The 25,797-nt window shown below is 43.3% G+C and overlaps 1 protein-coding gene across 19 annotated transcripts in view; it reads left to right on the top strand.

Moving 5' to 3' along the window:
- Positions 1 to 25,797, top strand: part of TNIP1 (TNFAIP3 interacting protein 1) — a 56,591-nt gene continuing 30,794 nt past the window's right edge. For 4 of the 19 annotated variants that reach the window (XR_014545603.1, XR_014545604.1, XM_083603858.1 and 1 more), the window contains exon 1: positions 3,001 to 3,155. Coding sequence is in view for 10 of the 19 variants with exons in the window: in XM_083603858.1 (XP_083459984.1) it covers positions 3,089 to 3,155 (67 nt within the window). In the remaining 9 variants the exon portion in view is untranslated. Of the gene's footprint in view, positions 229 to 2,912; positions 3,156 to 25,194; positions 25,372 to 25,797 lie in introns of those variants that run through there. The other 15 variants (XR_014545598.1, XM_083603860.1, XM_083603864.1 and 12 more) reach the window with 9 other exon arrangements.

Genomic DNA, 25,797 nt, shown 5'->3' on the forward strand with positions numbered 1-25,797 from the left:
ATTCACTGAATGGTGACGTACTTCAGCATACCCCTCTGGGCTAGAGGGGAGCCCTTTAAATTACTTTTGGATCCTCTTCAAAAACCACCGAAGAAGAGCTGTCTATGGCCTCCGCTGGGGAATTCCCCATCTCCTAAGCTAAAAGTAAGCTTAGGCGTGCCTTCTTCCTCACATTCGATTAAAGCACCCCAAAAGGATCTGTTGGACCCCCCTCTCTTACTTATCTGAGTGAGTAGTCAAAGAAGACATTTTAACTCCTTATTTTGGAGATTGTGGGAGTTTGGGAGGGGGTTACGTAGCTTGTGGTATATAGCTCAGAATTTGATCACAAGAAGCTGAAATCTCTCTCTACTCCCTGCTGGCTCCCCACTCCCAGCTCATGAGCTAGAAGAACGTATACTGTTGGTTCTGTACCTCTGACCTAGTATAGGAAACACATCATATGAGAGTCCATGTTTATAGAACAGACTATCTGGAAGGTGGTGAAATGTCCTTCATTTGAGGTTTTAAAGCAAAGGTTGGTTGTCCGTCTCTCATGGATGCTTTAGTTGAGATTCCTGCATTGTAGGATGTTGTAGGTGACCATCGGGGTACCTTCCGACTCTACAGTTATGTGATTCTGGGATTCTAACAACAAACCAATGTTTATTTGAGCAGCCTTGGTGATGTCAAACTGGCCAGCTGGTCAGCTAAAGAGAAGGGGTTTTTTTTGTCTACTTTTCCTATGGCACAAGCATGGGGAATAAAAAGAGAATCTTGATAATCACTGGGCTTGGAATAAAAGGAAGAGATGAGAAGAGATTTACTGGTGGGTCTAAAAAACACTCTTGGCTCTGAGAAGTGCAAGAGGAACTCATTAATTCATGTCTCAGGGTTGAAGGCTCCCCAAACGGGAGCTTGAAGGAGCACCTACCTGCATAGCTTCCAGCCTGTGCTTTTAAGATCTGCCTTCTTCATGCAGCCATTGGTGGAAGGTAGTCTTTCAAAATCCTACATCAAGCTTCTTGGTAGTGTCCCTCACCTATAGCACTGTCCTTCCTGAGATTTGGTTGTCTTTTCACATTCGTAATGTTAACATAAAATATATTCAGCTCAGCAGTAGTTGCCTACACTTTTCAGTATAATTTATTATCCTCTGAACTGTATTTTAAAGTTTGTTACTGTTCAGAATTTCTGTTACTGCTTTATGATATTTGTATATCGTTTTAAGATTGCTATGCTATGTCCTGCACTCTGGCAAGAAGGGGGGCAGGGTAAAAGAACTGTGCAGGGAACCTACCCATACCAGCATCAATTCAGCACTGAACATTATTAATGATAAGCAACATCTCCTGCTCTGAGAGGAAAAGAGGATCCAAATGGCGGAGAAGAACTGACAGCAGTTCTTGGCCAAAAGGACCGAATCTTCTTCCTCCTGCTATTTCCATTGACCAGGTTGTGTATGTGTGTACTGTATGAGAAAAAGCTGATTGCTATACAGTTCTAAGGTTGATTTTCTAATACAAGTACTGTTTTCCAAAAGCCCAACATGAGAACCACGCCCCATTTCTCACCACCATTTTTCATGACTTCTCTCTCATCCATGCATATAATTTAGAAGCTGGGTGCTCCTCAGGTGACCAAATGCCATGCAGCAGCAGGGCAGGGCTCCTGCACCTCCAATGGGTTGTGCAAATGAGGAAAGTTATTTGGACACCACTTTCCCAATCCCTGCAGCACATGATAAAGCAGCACTGCCAAAATTCCTTCTTGTATGCAACTCTTAAATGTGCAGAAGCTCCCTTCTCTCTGCGGCCAGACACATAGATTTTTTTTAAAAAAAGAGACAATGGCCAGCAGACCATCTACCCCCCACCCCCAGCTACATCTGGTTGCAATGCTGCTTTTGGACCGGGGCTAGTGACAACCTTGCTCCAAAGATAAAGTGTGTCTGGGACACTGTTTAGCTGACAGCATGGAAAGGCAGCCCTGCCAAGCCAGCTTATTACACCTGTTATAGGCCTAGATAAAAACCCTTGCAGCAAGGCTCACCCCCCCAAGGGCACCCCCATTTTATTTCATGCTCATTTTGGAAGAGGGATCCTGTGGAATCTGGAAGCTTGCTTGATTCCATTTTTAGCCACTAGTGTAGTATAAACACTGACAACTGGGAAACACTGGCCTGCGAGAACAATCTTTACCAAAGGTGTCATGGGCTTTGAAGACGCTTGAACTCACGACGAAAGGGAGAAACATGCTAAGAGGAAGGTATGCTTGGCAAACCCTCACCGTGATCAACTCCCGCCTGGAAACCTATGTCCCCACTGTGGAAGGAGGTGTGGATCCAGAACTGGCCTCCACAGTCACTTATGGACTCACTTTTAAATCCGTGTTTATAGCAGCTTACTCGGCTATGAGTGATTGCCAAAGAAGACTACTGGTGGCCCTCTTGCTCTGCAATTCCTCTTAAAAAATCGAAGAAAAATCTCATGGAGACTTCTTTCACTGGGCCAAGTAAAGCTTTGTTTTTAAAAAAGGAAACAGACTATTTTATATAAAGAGCTTCCATCGAATCCACCGAACACCACCTGGGGGAAGGATAGGCAATTGCACAGCTTGCTCATTTATTTCTGCACCGTTTTATATTTTTAAGGAGGGGGGGAAATCACAAAGCAGTTTACAACCTGCATTAAAACATCCAAAAATAAAAAAAATCCAGAAGAAAACATTGCAGAAGAAAGTCAAATATAAGAGAAAGCCCGTTCCACTTCTAAGTCAGCAGCCTACGGGATCAGGCTAGAAAGCGACCTGCCTAGCAGTTGCCCTTGTCGGCGATGCCAGCTAAGCTCGCCCGCGCGGGCTTTCCCCTCGCCCCGCCGTTTCCTTTCTGGGGCTGGCGGCTCCCTTCGCTCTCTTGAGGTTTTTCGAGACGGCGTCCGTGCGCGCGGGGGCGGTTGGGAGGAAGCAGCTCGCTGATTAGCCGCTCGGCTTATCAATCACGCGCCGGGGAAATTCCAGAGGGGCGGTCCTTCTGACTCACGCTTCCTTCCTCAGGAGAGAGAGAGAGAGGAAGCGGAGCGCGAGGGGGGAGGGCGGGGGGAAAGGGGAGATGCCCGCGGCTCAGAGCCCACTAGATCCGGGAGCTGATTGGGTCCTCGTCGCAGGATCTCCCGCAGGTAGGATCGGGGTATCCATTACCCCAAGCCAGCCTCCTTTCTCCTTTCCTACGGGGAAAGAAACGGTCCCCCCCCCAGCTTCCTTGTCTCTGTGGGTATAGAAGGGATGCTGTACGCTTAAGGTCGGAGGGGATGGATGCTTAGCAACGGGCTTGTGGTGTTTTCTTGGGAGGGGAGCGACCAAATGGTGCGCCTCCTCCTCCACGGTTCCTTGTGCCCCAGAACTCCGGTCCTGGAAAAGCAAATGAAAATAAGGTCAGCCCGCCTTAAGAACGGAGACCCCGCTCCCTAAAGCGGGGAGGTGTCAGGGGTTGAAGTTCTGTAAAAGTTGAGACCCGTTTCTCCCAGTGCCTGGTGGATTCTGTGTTCTGTCAGAGGAGTTGTTTGCAACGTTCACAACAGGACGCAGGCACAAGTGGCTGGTGCTGAAGGCAAGGTTTCACAAACGCACCTGTGTGCTGTGTGTATCTCCTTTGGAGTTAGCAACAGGGAACCTGTCACACACTCCATAGTGCTGGATAACAAACGCGATTTTAGCTGAGGGGTTTATTACCCCTGTTTTGTTGAATTGACTGAAGGGTTTCTTTCTTTCAAGGCTCTCCACAGTGGCAGTAACAGAATGCTCAGGTCATGTTCGCAGGATAGTGATTGTTAAAGGAGGTCAGATCCAGGGTCGGATTTAGGTTTGATGAGGCCCTAAGCTACTGAAGCTAATGGGGCCCTTTATATGTCCAGCTGTCCTTTGTCAGCAACAAATTGTCGCTGTTTTTTGTGTTGAATATATGCTATATATGGTAATTTATGGACCTAATAGGTATCTAAATCCATTTGCACATAACAAAATATGGATCTTATCGAAGTAATTGTTGAACTGAAATACAATTAAGTAGTATGTTAAAAGTGAAATACAATTAAGAAGTATATTAATAGTGAAATAATTATTAAGCTCTAACTTAAAATGATTTTTTATTCATAACAAACAATCATGCAAACACATTGGCATTGGGCAATAACAAAAGTTCCTTTAGAAACACAGTTTACAAAGACTCATAATCTAGTCTCTAGAAACTTGCTATAACATGAAATAATAAAAGGTGTAAATATATGATGCGAACTACTAATAATTATAAATAGCAGAATGTAGGCACCCTATATATAGAAACGAGCAAACCAGTGATATTTTAGGGAGCAGGCAAGCAGGCGGGGCCCATTACTTACATCATGGGAGCCTACCCAACACAAAACACTGTTGCTGTATGTAGGTTTTATTTTATTTGGTTTTTTATCTTATATTTAGGAAATGTACATCCAGTTTTTCCCCCTTTAAATTTCTTGGGGTGGGGGCCCAAGAGTGTGGGGCCCTAAGCTATAGCTTGTTAAGCTTATATGCAAATCTGGCACTGGTCATATCTTTTGCTTTAATGAGGCTACAATCTTCTATGTGGGGGTAAGCACCATTGAATTCAGTTGGATTAACCTCTGAGTGATCATGCCTTGGGGTGTGCTGAGAAAAACACGTTCGGGTTTAAAGATTGTTCCAAACTGTGATTCCACATAAATAAGTAAAATTATTTACTGATTTGCTGAGTGTTGCTCGTGGCTGAACATATGCATTATGTTATTAACACATTTTTAGTCTGTCCTTAATGAAGGCAGAGGCACATCAATATAAGCACTGAAATACAAATGCTATGCAACAAAGACCTGTTATTATAAGATTAAAAAATACCACTGGATAGCTCATGTGGTTAGAGCATAGTGCTGATAACCAGTGGCATGCAGTGACATTTTTCATCAGGGCCAGAGGCGCCAGCTTGCGAGGGTGATGGAGGGGGCAGGGTGACGTGCATGTGGCCATCACCACCACCCCCAGCAGGGCAAAAGCTTCCTGGGCTTTGGGAATGAGGCAACAGGCTTTAATATTTTAATTTACTCGGGACATTTAAGGGACTAACCTAGTCCCCCTAGTCCATTGACCGCATGCTACTGCTGATAACCATAGTTGCAGGTTCAATCCCCACATGGGACAGCTTCATATTCCTGCATTGTAGGGGGTTGGACTAGATGATCCTCAGGAACCCTTCCATTGTAGAATTGAAATCTATGAACACGAAGAAAACATGATTAAGACTACAGTACACATGGGACACTGGTGGTGCTGTGGGTTAAACCACAGAGCCTAGGGCTTGCTGATCAGAAGATCGGCGGTTCAGATCCCCACGATGGGCTGAGCTATTGCTTGGTCCCAGCTCCTGCCAACCTGGCAGTTTGAAAGCATGTCAAAGTGCAAGTAGATAAATAGGTACCTCTTCGGCGGGAAGGTAAACGGCGTTTCCATGCACTGCTCTAGTTCGCCAGAAGTGGCTTAGTCATGCTGGCCACATGACCCGGAAGCTGTACACCAGCTCCTTCAGCCAATAAAGCGAGATGAGTGCCGCAACCCCAGAGTCGTCCATGACTGGAACTAATGGTCAGGGGTCTCTTTACCTTTACACTGTTGCACTACTCGTATAAACCAAATATGTTCTTCATAGAGTTGACTAGCTGTATTACGACTTAGAAACACCAAGACCCTGATCAAACAGATATGTTTTCAATGCTCAAAGGTATGGTGCCAACCATACCTCTAAGGGGGGCATTCCAAAGGGTGTGTGTGTCACCATGGCCACATGACAAATAACACCTGATGGGGACACAAGGAAGGACCCCCTTTGAAGGGGAGGTGCTGATTCAAATGTTTAGGTCCCGGGTTATGACACCTAGGGCCCAATCCTGTTCATGTAGCCTCCACTGATTGCAGTGGAGCTTACTCCCAAATAAATGTGATTAGGATTGTAGCCTTAACTTTATGTATTTATTTCTGTCCTACCCTACTCCCCAGGAGCTCTGGCTTGATCTGCAGAGTGTTGTACAACCTTGTCTTCTCAGCACTTCTACGAGGTAGGCTAGACTGAAAGATAGTGGCTACCTAGTGAGCTTCTTGGGAGAGCAGGGAATTGAAGCCAACACTATAGCTATTACGCTACTCTGGCTTTTTATATCACTTTTGTGTTCTTCAGCTACTTTTCTTTTTCAAAATAGCGAAAGGAGGTATTATCCATGTTTTGCAGTTGGGGAAAATGAAGCCAAGGTTTAGTGGTTTCACTTTGTACATGATAGTGACTCTAAAGCTGCAGGTCTATGCATGCTTATTTGAATAAATGCTCCTGTGTGACTTATGTCTGGATAAACATGCATGAAATTGGATTGCAACCTTGCAAGCCCAAATAATGACACATGGTTCATTGTCAGTAACTTTAAATGAAACAGGAATCAAAAGAAAAGGAGTATTGTTAACATATGTCTAGTTCCAAACAATACCTTCCTACTCTTGAGAAAGAGTAGGCATGCCCCTCTAAAAATTTTCACTATGTATTGGCTAGTTGACTAATGAAAAAATAAAGGATAAATTAAAGATAGAAATGATTCTCACCAGCTATTTGCCCTATTGTCAATAGCTGATACATGCTGATGTATTTTGGCCAGCAGAATTTGTAAATGTTAAAAAAGTTAGATGCCCCCATAGTGTCTACTCTCCTTTTCTAATTGCTACTGAAATACATCAAAATGGAATAAAGGTATTTCCACTTAAACTTTTCCAATGAGAAATTTGCTGAAGTGGTCTTCCAGCAGGAAGCACATTTTGTAAATAACTGCGTATTCTGGGCATTGTGAATGGATATTTAGCTGTTTTTTTCTAGACCATTCAAAACAAACAAACCCATAGATCAGTTGTGTACCATCGTGAAGGTGATACAGAATTGCAGGGTGCAGAAAGTAGCAACTCAGAAAATGCCTTTACAAATGTCTGCTAACATTTTGCTTATTAATCTAAAATTATTCTATTTATAAAATAGAAGTTGTTTTTGTGGATGTGTTTGCTTCAGTTCTGGAACATAGAACCAGTTGTTTCTTCCTATAGATCTTTAGCAATATGAGCAATCTCAGGGACACACATTCCCCCAAGCTATGTATGTTCTTGGCACTTATGTTGTTCAGATGACCAAATGCTACCACAGTAATAATGGAATACTATGTTGAAATTCTGGTGATGATTAAGCAATCCTAATGATGGCATTATTAGATTACATATGTCAATGTTGTTAGTCTCCTCCAGTGATGCTGTTGGTTGTGTGAATTACCTAGCCTTCCCAAACTTGAATGGTTTGGTATTCCTGCATTCTTTTCAGGTAATCAGAATGTTACATGAGTAGTTAACTCTGGTCATGTAGCAGATGGAATTTTGACTATTGAATTATGTATCTGTACTTTCTTGTAAGGAAAGCTGACTTCATAGTTTCTCCTCTTGCGAATGAAATCATATTGGAAGGCTACACTTCAAGGTAGCATTCTGATGGAGATATCCTGAGTTTCTAAGCTGTGGCGTTCATGAAGGTAAAACCCTGCTTTGTTACATGCAGTCATGTGCTTAGTGAACCCAAGAGAGAGGGAAGTGTGTTATTGTTGCTTCTAGGCTCTTGTCAGTAATAGCTATTGTCTTGGAGCCTTTTCCATCAGTTTCTCAATGAATATATGTGTAGAATATATGTGAAGCTCATGTGATTCTAAGTGATGTATATAATATTTAGTGACTTCAGAAAGTCTAATATGGGGGTGGTAGTGTTTAAATGGTTAATTGAAGTTTATTTTGCCTGCAGCAAACTTGGAGGATCTATATTGACAATTACCACCAGAATTTGTATATTGCAAGTTGCATAGAGTTGGAGAGGGGTGAATGTGTTGCTTATAAACGTGTGAAGAGAGGTGCTAATTTTAATACCATTATGGTGTGTTTGGTAAGTTGATCAGAACTTGTGGCCTTGCTGGCTGTTTCTATTCTGTTTGACACAAAAAGGATTGGGTACCTGCCAGGCTCTTTTTCTTTTCCCCATGTGGTTTTCTGTTTGAAGGGGAAGGTTTAGAGTAGGCCTGGGGGGAACCTATGTCCCTCCAGGTGTTACTGAACTGCTACTGCCATCTTCACTGACCATTCGCCATGCTTGCTGGGACTCATGTGGGTTATAGTTCAGGAACATCTGGAGAGCCACAATTGCTGCAGTCTGGTTTAGAATCCATTGCATCGGGACCTAAACTTTGGGAAAGTGCTTAATGCAATTATCTGTTTCTCTCTCTGCGACGTTTTTCTGAACTTTGTGTTCTATTAGGGATGTCTGATAAACAAAATTCTAAAACAAGGCAGTGTTAGAAACTGGGATAGAATAACTAGGAGCCAAATGTCTTTTGGGACATGAGTTGTGGGCACCAAAACAGAATGTCTAGTCACCATGGGGGGGGTAGCAACACTTTTTATTTATTATTTTGATAAGCATGAACTAATACACAATTCACATAAATAACACATTGTTGACACATTGTTAATATCATATTTTAGCAGAAATTGTTAATACATGTTTAATTTGATGTTTGCAATAAAAACATTGGTACCAAACTTTAGTTTTCAAAACACTCTACTCTTTATTGTTAAACTCCTTTACATATTGTCTGTCCTTAACATATACTCCGAGGCTTCAAAGCACATACATTTCAGTAATCCTTGAGTGTCAGCCAGGCACAAAAAATGGCATCTAGACTTTTTGAGGTGCTCCCAAATCGAGAATATTTAGGCGCAAAATGCGCCTGGCGCCCTGCTAATTTCGAACCCAGCAGCAAAGGGAAGCAGCAGTTCCTATTGAAAGTTTGTGAATGTGTTTCTCTCTAACTACAATCTCTTTAGTAAAATTAAAATTGTTCTCTGAATTGCGTTTTGCTCTCTCTGTGTGTAAATAGAAGAATCACTTCAGTTTTTTATGATCTATTGTTATCAGATGGAACAGAGATGAGTTGCAAGTTTAATTCTAAAAAGATTTGACAGGTCCTGGCCACATTTGATGCTCTGAAGCACATGGAGTTTTGCTGTGCTTGTGTGCGTAGGCATGTGGGTTTTTCAATGCAAAGGTCAGTGTACAGTGTGCCTTCTTTCAGGTTGAGCAAGGCATGACTTGTGGGAGGAAGGAAGCATGTTGCCAACTGCTGCAGTTACATCCAAATATCAGCATACTAGATCTTTGCCAGCATAAGTCGGAGCAATGTTGATCCATCTTCCATTATTTTTAACACACACACCCAGCCTCATGCACTTTTTAGCCTCATCCCGTGTCATATCCTTTCCGCACTCCCTTCATTGACCCTCTTGTGATTTTGTTTTCTATACCTAAGTGTTAGTATGAATGTCAGAAAACTGCAACCCTGTCGGACTTGCAAAAAAAAAATTTAGACCTGCATTTAAGGTTGTTGTTGTTGTTGTTGTTGTTGTTGTTGTTGTTGTTGTTGTTTTAATTGCGAGCTGCTTTGAAAGTCTTCAGATGAATAAAGTGTGAAAACAAAATAATCTTCAAAGCAGCAGCGACACATCTTGAATTTAAATCAAATAGGGTACTAACATTTTTAAAAATCTGAAAGAAAATAGTAATAAGACCTGGGCCAATGAAAATACTTAAAATACATAAGGGTCAATGCTAGGCAAGCCTTATTTGGGATCGCATTCCACAGCTGAGATGTTGTCATAGAAAGCGTATTCTTAATTTTATTAAGCATTTTTAATATCCTGCCTTTCCAACAAAATATTGCTGATGGCAACTGAAAAGAAAATTTGTACTAGTGCAAGCAATGTTTTCCTATATATGCCTACTCAGGAGTAAGTTCCACAGAGTTCCACAGGGTTTGTTCCCAGGTAAGTAGGTGTAGGATAGCAGTCTAAAACACTCCATATAAATTACACACAGAGACAGAGAGAGAGAGAACTGTACAAAGATGTACAATTCTTTAAGTCCCTCCCCTGAAAACCTATTGATTTGATTTTCTACCAGATAGTATTTTGTGCATCTTCTTGCCATTCCACAGATGGCAGGTGTCATCACAGAGGAGATGTTTGTCCATATCTTGTACACACAGGTGCATAAAAAGTTTACCTCCCCCCCCCCCAAATATAGAGGTTTAGTTAACAGATGCAGATTTTATGAAGATTTGGTTGACTGATCCATTCACACTCACATATGAATGAATTGACTAAGGCTGTACACCTGTGCACACATACCTGGGAATAAGCCTCATTAAACAGAGTAAACATGCATAGGGTTGCATTTCTGTATGGATTATGCCCAGAGTTTCTTTATACCAGTTGAAATGCAGTGTTTCATCTGATGAGTACTGGTTTGTCAACCAGGATTTATTTGGATTTGTGCACTAACATTTCAGTCTTGAGTCTTCTCTACACCAGCGTTTCCCAGCCTTTTCAGCTTGGTGATGCATGGGTTCAGATTTACCTATCAACTTATTGTCAGATGAATTTTGGAGCTTAGGTCTCTGGCAGCCAACAGTTTCATTCATTTTAACTGTAAGTTTTGCCTGTTCTTGAGACATCCAAGCAAAAATTTACTTAACATGGAATTTGTTAAAATATTTATCGTTATTCACTATTTTGTTTATAGGAATGTAAGAGTGCCAACCACCTATTTGCAGGATATTGCTTCATAAGCTGTTTAAAAAATAAAAAAAATAAAAATTAATACAGCTGCACAAGCAGTGTTAGATGTAACAAACTTCAACTCACCCTTGGTTTAACTGTTAATTAACTTGGCGGTAGATTCAGTGAGTAGAGTAGAGACATCACCTTGCCAACAAAGGTCCGTATAGTAAAAGCTATGGTTTTCCCAGTAGTGATGTATGGAAGTGAGAGCTGGACCATAAAGAAGGCTGATCGTCGAAGAATTGATGCTTTTGAATTATGGTGCTGGAGGAGACTCTTGAGAGTCCCATGGACTGCAAGAAGATCAAACCTACCCATTCTTAAGGAAATCAGCCCTGAGTGCTCACTGGAAGGACAGATCGTGAAGCTGAGGCTCCAATACTTTGGCCACCTCATGAGAAGAGAAGACTCCCTGGAAAAGACCCTGATGTTGGGAAAGATGGAGGGCACAAGGAGAAGGGGACGACAGAGGACGAGATGGTTGGATAGTGTCTTTGAAGCTACAAACATGAGTCTGACCAAACTGTGGGAGGCAGTGGAAGACAGAAGTGCCTGGCGTGCTCTGGTCCATGGGGTCACGAAGAGTCGGACACGACTAAACGACTAAACAACAACAAGATTCAGTGATGGCTCACCATGGGATCCTTGTGCAGGGAGTGTTACAGCTCGCTTGTGGTGCTCAGGTTCCAAAGGCCGTGATTATCACTCAGGGCTCCTCCTTGTGTGAGCACTTTGTGGCGGGCCATCACTGCCAGCAGTTCCCAAGTGCTTTTTTGAGCTTTTCTATCATTTTGTTACAGGTGTCAAATCAGCCTTATGATATACCAACCGAGCAAAAGAGTTGTAAGGGTTATTAATTGTATCAGTTAAGTATTACAAGCCATAGTTATTTTGGGTTTGCTTATAAAGCATGTGACCCATTTGCGCAGGGTTTATGACCTGCAGGTTGGGAAATGCTGTTCTAGATTATACTTGTATATCCAGTTCGTTACCAAAACAGATACAATTGTTTCAGCCTTGGGGCCTGTAAACACTTCCAGTGGAACAATCCTGTGTAATGATGCTAGGCTCCATCTTACGTCGGTGCCAGCCAGCATAGCCAATTGGGGATTGAGTGCTAGAGTCCCTGATGTATGCAAGCAACTTTTTTTCCCCTTTCCCTACTTAAAGGGAATGTGATGGGAATGTAGAACTCTCTGTCTGGAGATTTTCTCCATTCTCTAGCACAGCATGAACAAGTTCTTCTGGTCTACAAAAGCCAGATACTCTCTGTTGCATATGCATGAGTATCACTTACTGGCCCATTCTATGTCAGTATACAACTGACGCCCGAAAAGGCAGAGTTCATGGGAGGACAGATTTAGCAACAGTGGAATCTAGAACAAGAAGGTTGGGTGGCAGGAAAGCATTAAGAAGCCCAGCTCATGCTGTAGCAATGTGTGTGTGCTGTCCATTGGGAACCTGTTGAAAACCTCTCACTCCTTGGTTGGTCTGTGAGTAATGCAATGACTGCAGTAGTTTCTCATGTGTTCAAGGTGTTTCTGCTATCCACTTCTCATATTCCAAAGATTTTCTGGGATAGCTAATTTAGGATGGAACCTAACCACTAAGAATGAAGGCCCCCCCAAATAAAAACCCCACTTCATTTGTGAACAGGATGGACATGTGAATGCAGACTCCATCACAAATCAGCATAGAGAAAAGAAGATACTGTACCTGCAGACAGGTTTTTTTTTTAAAAAAAGGGAAACCCTGTTTTCTCTCTTGATGTGACTTATTATTAGCCTTCAACAAATTAATCTGGCTGCTGTGAATATTGTGGTCATGGTCATAGCTTATCCTGTCTCCAGAAAGGTAGGTTAATTGGATAAGCCCTGGTGATGTAAATTACATTCTTCTTCAAATGTAGTCACCCAAATGGCCAGATACTTAGAATGAAGTTGACTGTCCTTGTGACTGGGATGCTGTGGACTCTTATTGGTTATTCTGTTTTATATATTATACTGCCCATTTCCTTGACTAGATTTTCTTTCCTTTATTATTTTAATATAATATGTATAATATATATTAAAGTGTTTAGAGGGCACTGTTCATCTAAATGAAGTGTGAGTGCAAGGATTACCACTAGCACAAGCGGCGTTTCCCCGCCTCCCCCTCTGTCATCCCCAAATCTCTGTGGAAGGTTGGGGGGAAACTCAGAACAGATTTAAGGGGGCATGGGAGGGAGAGAAGGAGAACATTCCACTGTGTAAAGCGAAGTCCGTGCGTTGATGGAATGTATGTTGAAAACAACCCATGAGCTTCAAAAAAACAATATAAAACAAAATACATAATTCCCAATTATGCAACCAGCAGGGACAAGAATTTATAGGCACCCAGTACACCTCACCCCTCCTCAAAAACCTGGGCAAAGGGCTGTCTGACAGTGGAATGGACTACCTCAAAAGGTGATGGACTCCCCTTCATTGGAGGTCTTTAGACAGAGGGTGGCTGGCCATCTGTCAGGGATTCTTTAGCTGTGATTCCTGCATTCAGCAGGTTGTACTAAATGACCCTTGGGTTCCTTCCAACTCTGCAATTTTGTTCTTCTTCTGCTACTGAAACAGAAGCAATGGCATGGTGAGGTGTAAGGCTGCCACAGAGAGAGCCTCCCTGTGGGGCCCCAGACTATTATTCTCATTAGGTGTGGAGACCACCAGCAGAATATCTTCTGTAGATCTTAAAATTCAGGTAGGTTGGTATGGGAGGAGGCGTTCCTTCAGTATTTTGGGCCTGGGTCCTTTAGGGCCTCAAAAGCCAGCATCAGCACCCTAAATTGGGTCCAGAAGGTAATAATCAGTCAGAACAATTGTCTGAGAATTGACATTGTATGTGAAGACCCCAAGGCAATGCCTAGGGCCCTGCACCAGTTACCAGTTCTGGACTGTTGTCAGGGTCAACCCCATGTGGACTGCTTCCGCCGCCCCCAAGAATTGGCTACAACATGCATTCAGATTCGGCAGGGATTAATGTTCCTTGCTCCTGGGGGGGGGGTACTTGTGCAGTGTGTGATCAGCACGTTCAGAGACCTACACACACCACTTTTCTCAATCAGCTTCCTGTCAGCTGCTAGCGATTCTCCAGAAATAGACACTGTACTCATGTGTCACCTGGTGAGCCAGTGACTCTGTCTCACTGCTTTGATAAGCTTTTTGCTTCATTGTCAGCTGGGCCTGAATTGTCAGGCTTTGACCTTGACCTGCTTTCAGAGTGGGTGCCCGGTGGATTAAAAGTGCCGAAAAAATATGTCATGTGCCAATGAGATAAATGCAGAGAGGCAAAGAGAGAGGGGTGTGTGTTTCTTGTGCCATTAGTTCTTGCCATTTCCTAAAGCATGCAAAACTTCTCGAACTGCAGGAGGGTCACCAGCTGCAAGTATTTTTATTTATTCCTTTTCTTTGTTACATTTATATCCTACCTTTCATCTAAGGAGCTCAAGATGGTGTTCGCAGTTCTCCGCCTCCACATTTTATGCTCAAAACAACCCAGTGAAGAAGCTTAGGATGAGAGGCAATGACTGGCCCAAGGTCATCCTGTGAGCTTCGTGGCTCAGTGAGGATTCGAACTGTGGTCTCCCAGGTCCTGGTCTGACACTGTAACCATTACACCATACTGGCTTGCTGACTAAAGCAAGCATCACAGAGAATTGAAAAGGCTTTTTATTTCCAAGAGGTTCCCCACCCCTTGGCATTGCGCTACAATATGTTGCCCAAATTGCCTGTAGAGTGTTTAATGCACTGCTTCCAGGGAGATGAATTTTTGGGCAAGTTATGAAAGCTACGCTTCTTTTAATAAAGTGTAAATCTCCCTGTGGTTGGTCAAGGCTTAAAACACACACACACCCCAGATACATGCCAGAGCATCTGTGCAGCTGGATGCCAAACACATGTTGCTAACTTCCAAAATAGCTACTTCTTGACATACTTGCATGCAATTTCTCGGTCTGTATTTATGCATAAGATTTGTGTGTGAGTTGGGGGTGGTGGTGACGAGAGAGTGCACTCCAAGAGAGTGGAGCACAAAAGTGAAATTTGTGACAAGGCTCCAAAAATGCAATTATGTCTGGCGTGCTCTGGGATTTCTTGTTTTTGAGTTCTTCATCTTTTGCTTTGCTTAAAATTGCTTGTAGCCAACAATAATGTCCCTTTTAGTTTGAGGAATTCGTTTGTGCATTGGAGCTTTCTATCTCTCCCCTTCAGATTTGTTCTGGGAGTTCCCATAACCTTCCAGAGCAGATTTGTGGGGATATGCAGAGAAAGGAGAGGGAGGGGAAGTTCTGTTCTGGAGGCGCAGGTCCTAATGCAGAAGTGAGGAACCTTTGTGACCAGATCTTTATATTCTCCATCCCCATGGGAGTAGCTAGGATTTTCTGACTATTTCTATTTTTAGTTAAGTAGAAACTACTTAACTAAACTACTCCCGCTATGCCCCTGTCCACCCCTATGGGCCAGTGTTGACAGCAGGATTGGGCCATGTATCTGCTTGCCCTCCTGCAAACTGCATGGGCTTCAGTCAAACCTGGACTACCTGTGACCCAGTAGGCCAAATGCAGCTGACCAGCCATGTTATGGAGGCTCAATGAACCTGCCATTTCCCAGGGCTGTAAAAACTGGAAAGTTGACAAGGATGTGGCATAGCTGGTGGGCTACCTTACTAGAAGGGCTGTAGCTCAGTAGAAGAGCATCTGCTTTGCATGCAGTTGGTCCCATGTTCAATCCTGGGGTGTTGTTGTTGTTGTTGTTATTATTATTATTATTATTATTATTATTATTATTATTATTATTTATACCCCGCCCATCTGGCTGAGTTTCCCCAGCCACTCTGGGCAGCTCCCAATCATATGTTAAAAGCAGTACAGCATTAAATATTAAAAACTTCCCTGAACAGGGCTGCCTTCAGATGTCTTTTAAAGATAGGATAGCTGCTTATTTCCTGCACATCTGAAGGGAGGGTGTTCCACGGGGGGGGGGCGCCACTACCGAGAAGGCCCTCTGTCTGGTTCCCTGTAACCTCACTTCTCGCAATGAGGGAACCGCCAGAAGGTCCTCGGCGCTGGATCTCAGTGTCCGGGCTGAACGATGGGGGTGGAGACGCTCCTTCAAGTATACAGGACCGAGGCCGTTTAGGGCTTTAAAGGTCAGCACCAACACTTTGAATTGTGCTCGGAAACGTACTGGGAGCCAATGTAGGTCTTTCAAGACTGGTGTTATGTGGTCTCGACGGCCGCTCCCAGTCACCAATCTAGCTGCCGCATTCTGGATTAATTGCTGTTTCCAGGTCACCTTCAAGGGTAGCCCCACATAGAGCGCATTTGAGTAGTCCAAGCTGGAGATAACTAGAGCATGCACCACTCTGCTGAGACAGTCTGCGGGCAGGTAGGGTCTTAGCCTGTGTACCAGATGGAGCTGGTAGACAGCCGCCCTGGACACAGAATTAACCTGCGCCTCCTGTGTTGAGGTAGGACTGGGAGAGAGCCCTCCCTGAAACCCTGGAGAGCCACTGCCAGTCGCTGGAGAAAATACTGAGCTAGATGGATCAGTAATCTGACTTGGTATAAGGCAGTTTCCTGTGCCCAGCTTGGTATGTCCCCAGTTATGGGATCCTGGCCTAAAGAGATCTTTACTCTTTTTCCAAAGACCCTCCTCGTCCTCTTCCTAGTGGCATGTGTCCTCTTTCCCCACCCCATCAAGCTCTGGGCACCGCAGAGGCGATGGTGCTACATGTGCAAACTAAGGTCAAACATAAGGGAAATGTATTGGAAGAAGGATTTTTCTTCTCCTGTTCCAGTTCTCCCCATTCCTCCGAAACATTCACTTGGAAGTCTTTCTTGTAAAAGACGTGGTGGTTTCCTTCAGGGGAAACTCCCTACATTAATTCATGGCAAATGAGAAGTTTGGAAACCAAAGGCGTTTAACAGCAGCCTGGAGTCATTCAACCCCCTGTGCACTGCCTTAAATCATCTTGCGTTCTTGTGGCTTTTGCATTGGGGGGGGGGACACATCTGTGTTTTTGTATAGAGGGAAAGAAAGAGATCTTAAATATATTGTTGTGGCCATTGTGTGGGGAAAATGCTGTCACCCGTCCTGGCTTTTGCACAGCTGATAGATAAATATAATTTGTTAATGAGTCCTTGATGACGGAAAAAGTGATTTTGGAATTGAAATGTAGCCTACAAAGACAGAAGTCTGAGCAAGGAGAGGGGTGTGTCCCAGGGACATTATGTCGCTTTTGTGAAAATTGGGGCATCCCTAAATGTGAGTATTGTCTACCCAGGTACTTATGTGTTTGTAAATCTACTGATAGCATGAAAAACACCCTCGTCATAAAAAATAGCCCCTACAGAAACTACCTCTGAAGTATTTCCTACCACTTAGTGGAAGGATGAGATTTGCTCAGAGGTTGGGGGGGGGTCACATGTCCTTGAACAGTTCAGGCAGAATGCTTAACAATTGTTGTGTCTCTGCGTTTTCACGTGCAAGCAATTCTCATTGAAAGAACTGGGACTCGTGCGCACATGAGTTTAGAGACAGGACGCAACTCACTTTTGTAACTGGGTGCCCAGATCATAAATAAATTGGAGTTACTCAGTTTTTACTTGGTGTGTCAGGAGAACTGTTAGTATCATGAGAAATGGAAACTTACTTGAAAGAGCCATGCTCAGATGGAAAACATTTATGACAATGTTTTCTCACCTAGCTTTTTAAGAACCTCCCTTTGTGGGAAGAAAAAAAGCCCATGTTCCTAACCATCAGGCATTTAATTGCTGTTCTGGTCCTGGATTATGCCAGGTTTCAACCCTTGGCTGGAAAATCCCCAGCATTCCTGACAGGCAGGTTGTGTAAACTGGGAAACACCTCCAGAGATGAGACCTTGCAGGCTTTTGTTGTGCAGTAGCGGTTGCCTGCTCTGTCGCCTTCTTGCAGCTGGAGGGTGCCATCTGTCTGTCTTTTCTTTGACACAGGTTGTGTGGCAAAGCATTTTCTGCAAGTTGGTTGCCTTTGAAGGATAAAAAGGATGGTTTTGTGCTAAGAAGACAGACCTATAGTGATTGAGAACTCTGGACCTAAACACTGGTGTGCTGCCTGAGGAGTTGCTGCTGCTGTTACTGTTAAGGTGTGAAACCTAAGACGCTGGCAAGTTAGCAATGTCATGTGACTTTAAGTAGTCAAGCTCGTTAAGTTGCTCAGTATATAAAGAGTGTTTGTTTTCTCTGCTAGTGGGGCGTGAAGCAAAAATGTCTGAAAGCTCCGGAGGTGTTTCTGTTATCTTTCTGCAATAAACCTGTCTTTGGAAAGACAGGCTTCCCTGTGTCGTTATTTCTTTGCTGCTGAGACTTTGAAGCTTGTACTGCAACAAGAATCTCTGCACTGGACTTAATTAATGCTCTGCAAAGAGAACTGTTGCTGGTGGCGCAGCGGAAGCGTTTACTGGACCAGTACACAGACTCTCTTAGTTACCACCTTCCCCCCTTCTCCTTTTGCCTCCCTCCCTTCCTCCTCCTCCCCCTTTTGCTGTCACCTTCTCTAATTTGGGGTACCTCTGAGACCCCTTCTTGGAGTGAAGCTTTGTGACTGAGCTGGCTATGGAGAAAGCCTGCATTACTGCCATGTTGCCTGACTGATGGCAAATCACTCTGATACCTCACTCTGTTTAAAAGGACCCCTTCCTCTGAGTGAGGGCTGGTGGACTGGGACAACCCTGTTAGGAACAACAGGTTAGCTGAATCCTGCCTCTGGAGGTATTGGCAAAGTTGAGTTCCTTGAGTCCTGTCAGGGAAAAAGGCAGGGTATAACTAAATACAGTTGACTCCCCACTTATGTGGGGGTTACGTTCCAGACCTCTGCATGCATCAGTGAAACCGTGTGAAATGGGGAGTCGCTTGTATCAGCTCAGCTAACGCATGGGGAAGAAGCATGCTCAGAAGTACAGCTTGCACAGCTGAGGTCCGGGGAAGCAGCTGCTGCCATGCCACATTCTCTTTGGGCTCCCGGGAGGGTCTCCTTGCATGTCAGGAGGACTCTCCAGGGTGCTCCCCGTTTTTGGGATCCACTTCTGGGTTCCCAGTGCCACGCATGTGTGTGGTTGCACACACAAAGAGTGTGTGTAAATAGGAAGTCGCCTGCAACTAAATAACTAAATAACAGTAGTACTGAATTGTAGTCAGCTTCATTGTTCACCCCGACTCCAGATAACTTGCAAATAAGTTAGATAGCACCATTTCCAAAGTCCTGTGTGGGACCTATCCAATTATTTTTTAACCACTGAATGATCCCTGTGAAAGCATGTCACATTACCCATTTCTGTGAAATCATGAGGGGCTTTTATCAAAAGTTTTTTGGAAGTCCAAATATTGTTCCTTGAGGTGATCTGATATCTAAATATAGCTGTGTTTCAAAGGGTTAAGATGAGTAAACTGATTCTTTCTCAACAAGGCTTATTCTGCTCTGTGTTTTCATTATTCCTGTTTTTAGCAATGCTTTCTACCAATGCAGCCTCCAGGAGGAGCTAAAGTGATAGAAAACATTATTAAAATCAAGAAGAAGAGCAGGGCACAAATCGCTTAAGTCCGAGGTGGACCTGCAGTCCTCCAGATTTTTTATTCCAAATTTCAAATTCCACCAATGGCCACCATTGGCCATTGGCTAGGGGTAATGATAGTTGTCGTTGTGGCCTGGAAGATGGCCTGGAAGGCCATTTATTAGTCTGCCTCTGCTGCCCTAAATAAGCAAACGTATCTTACAGAACTGGTGCTAGTATGTGTAACACGAGGACTGGAAACTTTATTTAAAAAACAAACAAACACCAAAATTCTTTGGAATCCAGGACTCATGGCCTGCACCTGCCACAATTGAGTAATTTGATTATTTCCATAGTCAGAATGCACAAAATTGCTGATATGGGGCAGGGTGACAGGAGTTCTAATGAACTATAGTGTATGGCAGAGGGGTTTATGCAGATCATGAATGGGGGGGAAATAGTACTTTTATATGTATATGGAAATGCTTGTGTCATTGAATTTAATGTCACGGGTCTGTGAAAACCCTCAGAGCAGTTAACTCCTGACTCCTCCACCCCCACACATCTGATCAGTAGTTTGTTCTTTCTTGTTGACTAGGCAACTCACGGCTTATTCATTGGTTCTAATTGTTTATATTTCACTTTGAAAAATACAAATCAAGCTGGCTTATGAGTGAAATCAAACTACAGTAATAATGTTGCAATAAGTTAATACTGGAAACTCATCCCTCCCGTGAGGCAGATGGTGTCCATCACCCCATATTGCGGGAATGAATTTTGTAAGGTGATTGTGGGTTATGTGAGGAAGAACTGAATGTTGCTTTCTTCTGAATCTGCTGCCAGCCCCATTGGGTGAAACAGGAAAAGGGGAATCTCTTCTGCCAGCAGTATCTGCTTTGTGGGTGGATGGTCACCAATGGATTTCACCCATGGTGCCATGTGTTTTCATCTTTCAAGATAGTATACACACATATATATTTACACAGTATACTCCATCAGGATACACACGCTGCAAGCATTTTCATTTCTGCGCGTAGAATTGTAAGGAAACAAACAAAAAACCCCACAAAGCTAAAGCTGAAGGAGATTTGGGGTCTTCCAATTTTTTTAACTGTGTCAGCTTTCTAGAAGCAACCTATATATATACTGAGACGCAACAGGCTGACACCTTTGAAATAGTTCAACAAGTTGACTAACTGTTCTAAAGATACTTTGTAACAAGTCCCTGCAGAGATAGTATTTATGTTTTTATGCCAATACAGTATCTTTAAATCGGGACATTCCCAGTGCAAACGATAGCAATCTGCATTCGGGAGGGACTATTACCCTTCTCATTTATCTAGAGACTAGAGATGAAGCATACTAATTCACCTCAAGTCCATAAGCAGAAATGTGATGATGCTTTTAAATAATGAAATGCAGCCTTGCAAATAAATTACGAAGTCCTGTATAAAACCCAGTAGTCAATCACACTATAAAGTTTGTTATTTTGTGAGTTTTTGTTGGGTATCACAGCAGTCTCTTTTTACTCTTTCCCTGAAGCTAAAGAAAAAAAGCTCTAACTTTGAAGCATTGATTTGCAGGAAAAGCCCTTCTCACTTTTAGGAGGAGAGAAGGCATCTTTCTTGAACTAATTTATTGTGCTGTCAACTTGGACGGTTTAAAAGGAGATTAGAGAAGTTCATGGAGTTTTTGGTCATCAATGGCTGCTTGTCATGATGGATATATATTTCCTCCCAGAGGAATCATTGGCTGCTATAGGGAACAGGCAGCTGGTCTAGGTGGGCCTTTGGTCTTGACCTAGCATGGCTCTTATTATGTTCTTGTATCTACATACCCTTGAATGTGTTACCGATGAAGACAGTGGCAGGCTTGTAACACTCCTATTGAGGGCTGTTTCCTGCCTCCACATTGTGTGTTGCTTTAGTTTCTACTTCACCTGCTGTGCTCTGTATTCATGGACTGCAGCAATCCTATCCTCTGATTTGAAAATCAGGAGGCTCTTTGTTCATTGGGTCAAAACAGCACAGGGAAAATATTTTTTTTCCATCAGTGGCTTGTCAAAAGTTCAAAATATGCCTTGGCATCTGCGGTGTGTAGAAGCTATGCATTCTAAATTGAGAAGTGAATCACAGTTGTCCTAGCAGAAGAGATTTCACAGAATCTTAAGGATGGAGGGGACTTCAGATGTCCTTATCTGTTGCTCTAGCATCTTTGATAGGTGCTCATCCAGCTTTTGCATAAAAACTTCAACAAAAGGGTATGCATTGCTTTCCATGTGGGATGTGATACATAAGTAGCAGTCAAGTACAACATTCCTTGTTTTCCTAGAGTGGACATGCAGGGGAATGTTTGTTGAAAACTTCCTGTTTTCTCCTGGCTGGGACATACTTCCTTTGCATGTGACTAGAGGTGGGTGTGGCCTTACCTGTCCAGGTAACAAAAGAGACAAGGCGCACAGCACTCTCTCTCTCTTTGACTTCCTCCTTCATTGGAGCAGCTTTTTAGCTAACCAACAGAGGACACTGGGATAATCCCCATATGGGATAGCTCCACATGTATATACTTTGTAACTAAGCCTGCCTTCAGGGATCCAACTGTGAACAGAATGTGAGTAAACTACTGTTATATAACTTACACAAGATTGTGGCCAATTTCTTCTTTTAGGAGGGATATAAGGGAACTTACCAGGAACCTAATAGTGAGAGGCTTACACAAGCCTGCAACCAGCTACCCGCTGTGCGTTTAAAGAGGGAGTGTGAAATTCTGCTAAGTAAAGAAACTTGCTAGTGCAAGTTAGGAAGGATATTAATAAACATTATATCCTCTCCTGCTTCCCTGAACATTCCCACATTCCAACCGTGGCTAACTTGTCTCAGTGCCCATGGGGCATTTCAAGGAGGATAAAATTCTGGGTGGTAGCCCTATCCGTACTTTGAACCAGGGGTAAAGGAGGAGCATGATCACCCAGCAAACTCTAGAAATTCCAGTGACCCTCAGGGATCATAATCCCTGATGCACTAAGCACTGAGTCATCTCCTTGCTTTCTGAGAGTCTGCAAGACTTGGTGACTTAGTGCATCCATACTGTACATTTAGAACATTCTTACATGGCTCCCCCCAAAGAATCCTGGGAACTATAAAGGTGTTGAGCATTGTTAGGAAACCCTCACAGTGCTACAATTCCCAGCGCCCTTCAACTATAGTTCCCAGGATTCTTTCGGAGAAGCCATGGCTTTTGAAGTGGCACAAGAGTGCTTTGAACGTATTGTGTGGATGTGACCCGTGTGGCACCAGATGGGGACCCTGCACTTCTGGATGTGGAGTGGGGTGCTGCTTTCCCTGATTCTGCCTTCATCAGCTTCAAATGATAGTGCATTTGTCAGTGTATTTGTGGATCCTTGAATAGTGTTTTTGCTTTAATAAATAGTATTTAAATGTACTTACCCCTCCTTTCTGTTCCCGTACTGATAATTTAATAAATATGTATATTATTCAGCATCAGCAAGCCTGTTCTAGTTTCAGACACTTTCACTGGTCTGTTATCTATTTATGACACTTTCTTTCACATGGTTTGAACTGAAGCAAGATTTGTATCAGCACACTAAATATCCCGGAGCTGTTCCTGCATCATTCAAGAAGAATGTGTGTGCACTTTTTAATGACGCCTGCTGACCTAGTTCTGTTCTCTGTTGACCCAGAGTGCAGTAACCTAGCTGAACTCTCATTAGTTTGGTGCGTGTTGAGCATCGTTAAATGAGGCAGGATTAAATTTTGCAGCACAAGATGTGCATAGGTGAAGGGAGTTGAACACTCTGTGCATTAGATCTGAATGTTCCATCACTTTGGGCATTTTTCTCCCCAACCTAGTCAACTTGTGCTAATGGAGTGGATCTATTCATTCATTCGTTTGTTTGTTTGTTTGTTCATTTTTGCTTGAAAACCGAGGTGTACGAACCAGAGTAAAATACTGGATCAAGTGGGCAGGCATATACACCAAGAATCAGTAAGCAGGGTGCCTCTGAGCACATACTCAGACTGGGCATTAGTAATGCAGTACCAGAACCAAGTTTATACAACCCAGTCCTGGTTTTCTCCCAAATGTTCTTTATCAGCAACCTAATTTGAAAATAAAAGGCCTTTTAGCTGGTTGTTTCTGTCATTAGAAAAGTTAGAAACCCTTAAATCTACTGCAAGGCACCCACAGACTTACTGGTGGATCTCATTTTACCTGTGTGTGCATTTCGTAATGGATTGCTGCCTCCTATATTCTTCCTTAACTACTGCATCCCATTCAAACAGTGATCTGGTAGTGAATGTGATGACGTCGCAAAGCGAATCAGATTTGGCTACATGTCAATGCTCATTAGGGCAAACCAGTTACATTGTTGTCGTTCTAAACCCCCATCTCACCTGGAGTATTATTTGAGTGTATATCAGAGAGCAGATTTAGGCATGCATCCTTTGGAGAGTAGAGTATCCACAATCAGGTGAATGGCCTGTGAGTAGAAAGGCGGGGGAGCACAACCCTATTGGTTCTTTTTGCTCTCTCAGTAGCATTTGATATCATTGACCATGCTGTTCAAACTGTTTTGGCTGAGACTGCATTCATCCGGAAAGAGTAGGTTTGCAGTTTGGGTGCGCTTTTAGATTCACTTCTGTCTCTACCAGTCCAGATGATGTTGCTGCCACAGACTATCTTTTTACCAGCTGCGCCATTCCTCAACAGGCATAGTCTGGTTACAGTGTTCCATAGTCTGGTAATACTTGGGGCTGCCCTTAAAGATTACTCAGAAGTTCAATTAGTTCAGAATTTGGCTGTCAGAATTTTAACTGGTTATTATTATTATTCCCAAATACTTGCAAGAGTGCTTCTTCCCCTATACCTGCCTACGCACGTGTGTTGAGATCTTCAACAGGAGTTCAGCTTCAAGTGGTAGTGTGCTCTGTAATAAGAAATGAGAGGTATTTGAATGCCTTCCCCTAAAAGGTACGCCTGGCACCTATTTGGCAATCTTTTCAGCGCTAGGTTAAGACATTCGTATTTACTGAGGCATTTTAATTTGTATACTCAGTCTGCTTTTGTCCTTTTAATCTGCTGCTTAAAAAAATATGTTATGGCTGCACAGTGTTAGTGGTTTTTTTATTTGGTTTTGCTTTTATTACTCTGGTTTGTTGTACAATGCCCAGAAGTCTGTTTTTATTAAGGATGGTATAGAAATATGTTAATTAAATTGTATATCCCAGCTCTTTTTATTTTTTTCTCCTTTTTCTTTTTGCTGTGGTGTTTCCATAAAATAACAGACTCTTAGAGTTGGAAGGGACCCAAGGGTCATCTAGTCCAACCTCCTGCAATGCAGGAATCCTAGCTAAAGCATCCATGAGAGATGGCCATCAAACCTCTGCTTAAAAACCTTTTGTTTTGCAGAAATGGAGAAATTTGCTCTGGCAATCAGGGTGCCAGTCCTTTCTCTACAAACACAAGCATAATGAAAGAACAGTGTTCAGCAGAGTATCATAAGGATCATATATTGCTGTCACCTTATGCATATAGACCACTCCCAATATTTCAAGTCTTGGCTAAGATTGATGTCTCCATTAGGACTAATTATTGGTTAAAGCCAGTTCAGACAGGGTTCAGGAAGAGCAGGGGAACTGGGGCGAAGGAAGGCAAGAGGATATACACTTGCACCACCTGCTCATAATCCCTTAACCAAGGTTAAAAATAATGGGAGCATTATATCAGTCATGGAAGCTGTAGCCTCTGACCAAGGCCACCCTATCTGGAAAACCCCTGAAGTCCCAGTAACAGATGAACACTATTACCGGTATCTCTCCCTTCTGTTAAATCCCTCTGGTTGTTCTAGTGTTCTTAAAGGATTTACACTGGGGATGCTAACCTCCTCTTCCATTGTTTCAGGCACAGCTACCAGGAAACTGGAGTATTAAGCTGCACCCATGGAAGGAAAGGGGCCTTATCGTATCTATGACCCGGGTGGGGGAACGGAAAAGGGAGCATCTGCTGCCTTTGAACGGCTGGTGGAGGAAAATACCCGGCTGAAGGAGAAGATGCAGGGAATTAAGTCTCTAGGTAACGGTGAGGATGACATGGAAGCGGAAAAGCAAAAGTTACTCATTGTTGCTGTTTCCAGAATGCCCAGGTCTGCGACAAACTTCAAAGAAGCCGCTTTCTTGTGTACTTAGCAGGAAACCTCTAAAACCTCTGTGGCACCATAGAGGCATAGTTGTAGCAGCACGTGAGCTTCCATTGGGGATAGCCTACTAGTTTCACTGGTGGTGAGCACTAAAGGCCAAGTCTGTGATTTGGACTTGCTGCCCCTTGTGTGCTAAAGTCTTTCTGGGGGTGCTCTCTGTGTTATTGCTGTTGCTCAAAAGGCCTTTGCCTCGTGTCTGCACGTTGTTCAAGAGACATCCCAGGTGATGACTTACCGGCATTGCTCACACGTGGGCTGTGTGTGGGATATGGACCTTTTAAAATATTGTGACAGCCAGTGGAAGATCT

The sequence above is a fragment of the Podarcis filfolensis genome (assembly GCF_964270895.1).
Source record: "Podarcis filfolensis genome assembly, chromosome: 2".
Taxonomy (NCBI): Eukaryota; Metazoa; Chordata; class Lepidosauria; order Squamata; family Lacertidae; genus Podarcis; species Podarcis filfolensis.